The 9,499-nt window shown below is 42.0% G+C and overlaps 1 protein-coding gene across 1 annotated transcript; it reads right to left on the minus strand.

The window, feature by feature from the left end:
• Nucleotides 1-5,076: 5,076 nt before the first annotated feature.
• LOC134565998 (vomeronasal type-2 receptor 26-like) lies at nucleotides 5,077-5,886 on the minus strand. Its single transcript, XM_063425711.1, has one exon. It carries the CDS (start codon nucleotides 5,884-5,886, stop codon nucleotides 5,077-5,079), a length of 810 nt encoding a protein of 269 aa, XP_063281781.1.
• Nucleotides 5,887-9,499: the final 3,613 nt, after the last annotated feature.

Raw genomic sequence — 9,499 nt, forward strand, 5'->3', positions numbered from 1 at the left:
ACTTGTTCCTTCAGGGTCTCAGGAATGCCTCTAATTCTGAGGTTGTTGCGCCTTTCCCTATTGCAGGCATAGGCAACCTTCGGCACTGCAGATGTTTTGGACTACACCTCCCATGATGCTTTGCCATTATGGGGGATGTAGTCCACAACATCTGGAGTGCCGAAGGTTGCCTATCCCTGCCCTATTGTCTAGGTCCTCTATTTTCCTCTGTAGGAAAATTAGGGCTTCGTTCTGGGTTTGCTCGAGGGTTTGCATGTTATGTATTTGAAGGACTGTTGTTTCCCCCTCCTCTTCTAGGGTTTGCACTCTATTGCCAATGTGGCTTACCTCCTCATGGAGAGATTGCAGCTTGTCGCCAAAGCTCCTTTCCATTTTGGAGAACATTGCTTCGAGGTCCAATTTGGAGGGCAGCTCAGTCAGGATGGTTTTAATATCTGTTCCTTCTGTGGAGCTGTCCGAGGGAGCAGGGCTGGCTGGCGCGCTGCTCGCGGGAGATTTCTCACCCGCGGCCATTTTGGACCGCATGTCTGCCTCCTGTTTTTCTGTAAAGAATCTTCTCGGGGAAGTCTTGGAGGAGGTGAGGGTAGAGGAGGGAGTGCTCATGTGTTCATTTACATCATATAGTACTAATAAAAAAAACAATATCAACTCCTTTTTTTCCTGTAACGTAAATAATGTAATTTATCTTCTTTCATGTGATTGTGGCATACAATACATGGGCAGAACCACCAGACCTCTTAAAATAAGAATAGGCGAGCATATTCGTAATATTAAGAAAAAAGTACTAAATCATTCAGTGTCCGCCCATTTTGCCCAATATCATAATGGTGACCCAAAATGCTTACATTTTATAGGAATTGAAAAAGTAAATAAACCCTGGAGAGGGGGAGATTTTATTAAGAGTTTTAACAAAACAGAGATGAGGTGGATTTTTGAGTTAGACTCTTTATCTCCTGCTGGTATGAATATAGATTTTGAGATTTTTTAACTATATTTAATATATCCACCTTTTTAGCCATCCAGCAAAGGTTTTATCTTGTCTATTTTTTTCTCTTATCACTCTCTCTTATCACCCTGTCTTTTAGTTCTGCATGGTTCATATTAAAACAACTTTTTTTTGTGATTTTGGGGTATGTGCAATATAATAATAATATGTGCACAGTTATACATTGTAATATACATAGATTCTGGTTTTAGTTTGTATTCTCTTTTTAGTAATATATGTACTTTTTTATCATTGTAACTATTGATGCTGCTTTATTTATTTTTTCTTCTTTCCTCTTGTCTGCCTGCCCATACTATATTGCCTTATTAAAAATGGTCGTCCTCTACACATGTATTAGATTTGGACTTAAGAACATTTAGATTGCAAGTATGGGAACCAAATACACCCTGGGAGGTCCTTCATGGTGTACCAAGATGGCGCATACGCTATTACTAACCCCCAGCCGAAACCGGAAATGCACATCACGCCGGACCGGAATTGACGTGACTCGACTGAAAAGGGGCGGGGCTACTATGAATTTTCGGTGCCAAACATTGGAATACAAGGGGAGAAAGGAGGACTACATCTTTATGCACCTGATGAAGGCATCCAGCCAAAACGCGTTGTGTTTGAGTGTTTGACCTTGGAAGATTCCTTGTATGCATCTTGCTGTGTTTTTATATGTAAGAACTTTTATTGATTTTTGGAATAAATATTTGGATTTTTTTTCTAACCCCTGCCCATTATTTCTTATCACATGACCTTTGGGGGAGAGCACAGAAGCTGAAGGAGTAAATCTATACATCCTATTTATGTGTATTTACCTGAGCCAGTGTTTGTATACAGGCTCATGGAAATGTGAGTAGGATGCAACCTTTCTTTTAACATTTTAGTCACAGTGTGGACATTATACAGGCTATATTGCCCTATGTGAGCCTTTTTATTTTACAGAAAATTCCCTCTGGAAAGTCTATTTTAAGTGTATGTAGATAAATTGGCCCCAGCAATGTTCAGGTAAGTGCAGCCCCCTAGTTTCATATATATATACCAGGCAGGGCCAGATTAAAAGCCCAGTGGGCCTGGTGCTGAGAATTATGAGGGGCCTGAGTACAGAATCTTATCGATCAAAAACAGTCCTACCTCTCAAGCATTATGTATCTGGTGGAGATGTTACCAGAGGGAAACTCATAGGATGCAGCTATAAGACAACTCATATTGTCTTAAAATATGCTAATCTCTCTCTAATTCATGCTCTCATCTTTCAAGTAAATCTATACCCCTTGACAGCAGTGTCCAGTAAAGCAGGAACTCAATGGGCGGTTTATAAGGGTGGGACACTGACGCAGATCATGTAACCAGAACTCCAGAAAGTGATGAACATGCCCAAGAAGGAGGCGTGTCTTCCCAACAAATTGGAAGGTTAGCCTGGCATGAATGCATGTCAGACTGCCTGCCAATCATGCAGGCTGGCCAACAGTATCCTGAGCTTGGCATAAATGTGTCTAGTGATGCGCATGCTCCATGCTTCATAAGGACTGTGCCCTAGCACTCACATGTCCAATTTGTCACCTTATCTTCTTACTAGCAGGCAGAAGCTCTTGGTATACAGTCTGAGACAGAGAAAAGGTGGATGTAGTGAGTGTAGAAGAAAGGGAACATGCCACATTGTTGGAGAGACCAAAGTCAGCATTACCTTAACTAATTTCATTTCAGCTAGTCAACGCAAGTTTTGTTTCCATATATCCCTCCTAAGTTCCTATACCTTTTTTGGAAAAAAATACAGGCCTTACTAATTTGCATAACTATTTATGTATGTGTGACATCACATGATATAAATCACAAGGAGTAACACAAGAGAAAATTCTGTAAAATCACCAAAAAACTATTTACAGTTTGATTCTGCTGTATAGATGGATTGCTCCCAGTGTCTCCCAGTGTCCCCATGTTGCCCAGTGTCCCCTAGTGTGTGTCCCCATGTCTCCCAGTTTCCCCATGTAACTAGGGGACACTGTGAGACATGGGGACACTGAGACACTTTGGGACACTGGGAGATTTGGGGACATTGGGGGACACTGAGACTATGTATCACAATGTCACTATGTATCAGTGCCTCAGTGCCCCATGTCTCCGTGTCCCCATATTTCCCAGTGTCCCCATGTCACCCAGTGTCCCCTAGTGTCTGTGTCCCCATGTCTCCATGTCACTAGGGGACACTGAGAGACATGGGGATACTGCGAATCTTGGGGACACTGGGAGACATGGGGACACTGGGACACTAGGAGACATGGGGACACTAAGACATTTGGGACACTGGGAGCCATAGGCACACAGACACTAGGGACACTTGGGGACATGGGAACACTGAGACACTAGGGGTACTGAAACACTGGGAGACATAGGGACACTGAGACACTAGGATATATGTGGACACAGACACCAGGGACACTGGCTGGGAGACATGGGGATACTGTGTCCATGTGTGTCTGTTTCCCAATGTCTCAGTGTCCCCAAGTGTCTTTGTCCCCATGTCTCCAAGCACCCCCTAGTGTCTCAGCATTCAGTGTTCCAAAGTGCCTCATGTGTGTCTGTGTCCCCAGGTCTCAGTGTCCCCATGTGTGTCTGTGTCCCCATGTCTCCAAGTGTCCCCAAGTGTCTCAGCCACCCCAGAGGTCTCCCTGTACCCCCTAGTGTTTCAGTGTCTCCATGTCTCCCTGCAGCCTTTACCCCATCCCTCACTTCCCTGAGCTGTAGGCTGTCTCTGCAGGCTGGGAGCTGCTGTCTGGACTCTCTGTGCTGTGTAGCTGCTCCCACATGGATCAATGAGTAGATAGATGCAGGTATATGCTGTAACTTCCTATCCCTGCCTCTCTCCACACACACAGTGACCCCTGCTGGTCGGTGCTGGTATTGCAGAGTAATCTTTGTGTATACTGAGACAAATACCAGCATTTATATTGCCGGTATTACTGCAATATCGACACCGGCCAGGCAGCCTCCAATAAATACCGGCCACGTGGCAACCCTAAGAGAAGTTGTGTAAAAAAAGAGTGTTTTTTTTTCTTAATCATGGGCATGGGCATGGGCCTGGAGCTGCAGTTCAATCAGCCCTGTGTTAAATTAATATGGCCCTGATACCAGGGGTTTCTTGATTTTGTATGGTTTCAGGGTTTCAGTATTTATGGGCCTGTGTCTATATTTGTGCATGTATATGTCTGTGTCAGTGAGTGTAAATGTGTGTTTGTATGGGTCACTGTATGTGTCAGTAGAGTGTGTATATGTGTTTGTATGAGTCAGTGTCTGTGTCAGTGAGTGTGTGTATATGGATCAGTATCTGTGCTAGTGAATGTGTGTGTATGGGTCACTCTGTACTGTGAGTTTGTGTCTACAGGTCAGTGATTGTGTGTCTCTAGGTGTGTGTGGGTTAGTGTCTGTCAGTGACTGTATATATGTGTATGTCTCAATGTCTGTGTGTCAGTGAATATGTGTTACTGAATGTGTATGGGTCAGTGTTTATATGTCAGTGTTAGTGTGTGTCACTGGATGGGTGGACTTTGGGGTCCATGGAAACCTAAATTTTTCATGTGAGAGGGGTTGGGTGGGCACAAAAAAAGACTTGCCCGTAACACCTGATGTCCTTGATATGCCTCTGAGCTATGCTACAATTGGAAGACCTGTGCACAAGAGATTATGACACTAAACACGCCGACAACGTATCTGTGCCTGTTTGCTTTTAACTGCCAGTGGAAAGGGATATCACATTCCATGGAGGAGAGGCAGGCAAGCAGAGGTAGGGCTTTGCATTGGGAAGCAATACTTTGTCAAGTCTAATAAGAAAGTGTCACACAAAGTGGCAGACAAGAGTGTATGGCACAAGTGAATTTAATTGATACTAAGAGTGAAGGGGGGCCCCACGGATGCCCTTGGCATGCTTACTGCTCAGGGTGAAGGGGGGCCCTGCCTATATCCACCATGGGATCTTAATCTGGCTCTGATTAATTGTCATTAAATATTTAATGCATGCATATCATAGGTGCATTTTTTAATACCTATTATTCAAATAAGTTTCTATTAACAATAAATATATTCATACATTAAACAGAAATACCTCTGTTTCCCTTTACAATCAAATGTGTTTTTGTGTTTAATTCAGGTTTCCATAGGATAATGTAACATTTTGGAAAAAATATACATCCTAAAAGTCCAGCACTTGAGGTCAATATGGCAAAAATTTCTACAGCCACCATGTTTTTCCCTTTGGTGCTCAGATAGGCCGGGATCATTGCAATCCAAACACTGCTAAACACCAGCATGCTGAAGGTAATGTATTTGGCCTCATTAAAACTGTCTGGTAATGTCCTCACCATGAAAGCCAGAATAAAACTCATAGCAGCCAAAAAACCCATGTAACCCAACACAGAATAGAAAGCAGTAACCAGTCCTTCATTACATTGAAAAATGATCTTTTCCTGGTAAGAGTGAATATCTACTTCTTGATAGGGTGGACATATAGCCAGCCATATAATACATATTACAAATTGAACAGATGAGCACAACAAGACTACAGAATTCTGCAATTTGGGTCCAAACCATTTTTTCAGTACACTGCCAGGTTTTGTGGCTTTGAAAGCGATACACACCATGATCGTCTTGGCCAATATACAAGACATGCCTATTGAATAGATGACTCCAACACTGGTCTGACGGAGCATGCAGATTACATCAGAAGGATGACTAAGGAATAAAAGCACACACAGGAAGCTCATCATGATGGAGACCAGGAGGATGTAGCTGAGATTTTGGTTATTTGCTTTAACAATGGCTGTATCCTTATATGATATGAATATTGTAAATATTACAGCAGTTATAAAAAATAGAAGGACTGTCAATGTAACCAACGCCATAGAGATCCAGTCACTGGTGATAGACAGGACTTCTATATGCTTAGGAATGCATTGATCTCTTCTCTTATTGGGCCATTCAGTGTCTGGGCATTTCAGGCAACTTTTACTATCTGCAAAAACATAAATTTAAATCACAAGTAGAAAAATTTAAAACATAATTATAATAATAATAAAAAATATTAATACAGAAACACTTAATAAATGCTCACATTCATATATGAACCAAATTCAACTGTGTGAAAGTAAAAAGGGAGACATCATTATTTGTCAATTGAAGCCTGGTTACAAAATAAAATGTTATTATGAAATCATATTGCACGTATCTGGAGTGTTATTAACTAAACATAATAAAATTATTTTATTTGACCTTCTTTCAACACGAAATCTATAAGCATTAGACTTGTGCACGGTGAAAAACCGTGATTCTCCTGAAAAAAAAAATTAGGGGGGATTCAGGTTTCGTCTATGTGACATTTTGGTGTGTGCAATTTTTTTTCCTTGCAGTCATTTCTGTAAAAAGTATAAGAATTAACAAAAATGGTGCAAAATATACACTTTCATTGTACTTCAAAATATAGACATAATATAAATAGTAAGTATACATTTTGCAGTATACTGATAAGGCCCATAAATGCACCTTTTTGTGAAATTTTCTAGGCCATGTTCAGCCGTTTCAGGTTTTATTGCATTTCTCGGTCCACGTTCGGCAATTTCAAGTATTAATGTATTTCTAGGCCTCATTAGGCCATGTCAGGAATTGGTTTTTTAGGCCTCGTTTGGACATTTGTTATATATAAAGTGTACCATCTTCTGCACTGTCTGATTGGTTTTTTTTTCTCCCTCTCCCCCCTCACTCTGATCTTCAGAAGATGTGTATGACCCTCTGCAAGAATGGTGTCTATTTTCTAACAAACCTGTGTCTTATCTGCACTCATGTCGTTTTAACTCCTGTATCACAACTCAACTTTGAATTCTATTTGTAGTCTTGCTCAGAAATGCTTTAGACTTGAGAAAGGGAGGTTTTCCCGAAAGCTTGATACAAATTGTATCTGTTTTTTACATCTACATCACTGGACTAATACGGCTACAATCTCTACTTGAACACTATATATATATATATATATATATATGTGTGTGTGTGTGTGTGTGTGTGTGTGTGTGTTGGGTATTGTAGTACTACATGTTACTCAAATGTCTTATCATGTTCATCTCAAATTGACTATATTGCCCATACAAGTCTCTCAAGGGATAAGTTGGTCACTTTGCATTAATTGCAATTTCTCCACAACTCAAAAACCATTAAAGGGACACTCCAGGCACCAAGACCACTTCTGCTCATTGGAGTGGTCTGGGTGCCAACCCCCACTACCCTTAACCCTGCAAGTGTAATTATTGCAGTTTTTCATAAACTGCAATAATTACATTGCAGGGTTAACTCCACCTCTAGTGGCTGTCTACTAGACAGCCACTAGAGGTCACTTCCTGGTCCATCGCACAGGAAACCTGTGCTAGAGCGTCGCTGGACGTCCTCACGCTGTGTGAGGACCTCCAGCGTCGCTCAAAACCCCATAGGAAAGCATTGAAATGATTTTTCAATGCTTTCCTATGGGGAGACGTAATGCGCATGCGCGGCATTTCCGCGCATGCGCATTAGTTCTCCTCGGCCGGTGGGCGAGATCAGTCTCGCCCACCGGCCGACAAAATCACAAGGAGGAGCGTCGCGGAGGAGGAGACAGCGGCGAGGGACATTTTCACCCCTTCAGTAACCGGGGATTGGAGGGTGGGAGGGAGAGGGACCCTCCAGTGCAAGGAAAACGGATCGTTTTCCTGGCACTGGAGTTTCCCTTTAATTAACCCACGCCCTATCATTTCATACTCCAGCTAATTCACATACTGCCCATGTATGGCCGTTCCACTACTCAAGTATCACAATGGGCTCTCTCAGCCTTCTACTCCTATACCTAGACACATTGCCATCACTAGGCCATTACAAAATACCCTTCATAGTGCTCTCAGTGGGCTTACAGCTACTACTTATTTTTGACCCATCATCCATCATCCCATTGGAATGCCCTCCCACCACTCAATTATGCCTAGCATTAATAATTCAAGTGCACTACTTGGCCATGCTAGTCCCCACCAATCCTGTCTATGCAGCCATAATAACTAGATAAAATTCACAGAGTAACCAGATACTCTTATCTCATATGTTTTAATCTTACCTCTCTTATTCTACAACTTCGATATAGTACAGTATTGACTATGTTATGGACGACCATGCCACCTACTTCAAGTCACCTACTAATATCTATTGTGTGGCTTAAATAATTCATTATTCCTGGTCGGGTCCATATAGACAGGCCTCCACTACGTACAACATGACCAAAATTATATTCATGTCAATTTCCCCAACGTCAGGTCATCACTACTGTCCTTCCTGTTTTACTACTCCTACTACTCCTACAACATTGGAACATTTAACCTACAGTTGTTCATGCCATAATCAGTGCATTTTATTTAGCCTATTATCCACCTCTTGGCCTTCCACTGTAATACCTCTACATGTGACCCTCACTAGGCCTTCACTCTGTACATAAAATACGACCCACCTCAGACAATTCACCACAATCCATACTTATTCATTACCATGGTGGTGTTCACATCTTTTTGCCTACTCAACCTTAAATCAGCTCATAACATCTTAAACTTACTTGGATACAACACTTCAACATTTTTAGATCATTTGTTCAAATATGCGTTGCTTCTACTGTCTCTAGGAATGCCCCAGCTCACATCATCTAATATCTGGGATAGTGAAATTAACTGCATGCTGCAGATATACCCTTCAACTGGAGAGGGAATTGAGGCCAGTTTTAAGTATTGGTTATGCAACGTTAACACTATTAAAAAATGTTTTAAAGTAGTTTAAGTATTAATACTTCAAAAGTAGTTTAAAGTAGCTTAAAGGATCACTATAGTGCCAGGAAAACAAACTCGTTTTCCTGGCACTATAGTGCCCTGAGGGTGCCCCCACCCTCAGGGTCCCACTCCCGTGGCACTGAAGAAGGGGGAAGGGGTTAATCCCTTACCTTTTTTCCAGCACCGGGCTCCCTCGGCACTGGGACTCTTCTGACATCACCAGCTGAATGCTCATGTGCGGCAAGAGCCGCATGGGTATTCAGCCAGTCTAATAGGAAAGCATTCTCAATGCTTTCCTGTGGACGCTGGCGTCTTTTCACTGTGAAAATCACAGTGAGAAGCACGGAAGCACCTCTAGCGGCTGTCAATGAGACAGCCACTAGAGGCTGGATTAACCCTAAGGTAAACATAGCAGTTTCTCTGAAACTGCTATGTTTACAGCAAAAAGGGTTAATCCTAGATGGACCTTGCACCCAGACCACTTCATTAAGCTGAAGTGGTCTGGGTGCCTATAGTGGTCCTTTAAGTGTTAAACTGTGAAATATTTTGCCCTCCTTTTACAGGCCTAATCAAGCATCAGTTTGGGCACACCACAGACAACTTTTATTACTATTACTATAACTCAGCTTATTGTTCATGACCACAAATAGGGGGTTAATCCCGGCCTATAAATTTGCAAGCTGACTTTTCCACT

This window comes from Pelobates fuscus, chromosome 6 (assembly GCF_036172605.1).
Source record: "Pelobates fuscus isolate aPelFus1 chromosome 6, aPelFus1.pri, whole genome shotgun sequence".
Classification (NCBI taxonomy): Eukaryota; Metazoa; Chordata; class Amphibia; order Anura; family Pelobatidae; genus Pelobates; species Pelobates fuscus.

Excerpts from the sequence above, each read along its gene's own strand:
- LOC134565998 (XM_063425711.1), bottom strand. The coding sequence starts at position 5,886 with ATGGCGTTGGTTACATTGACAGTCCTTCTATTTTTTATAACTGCTGTA.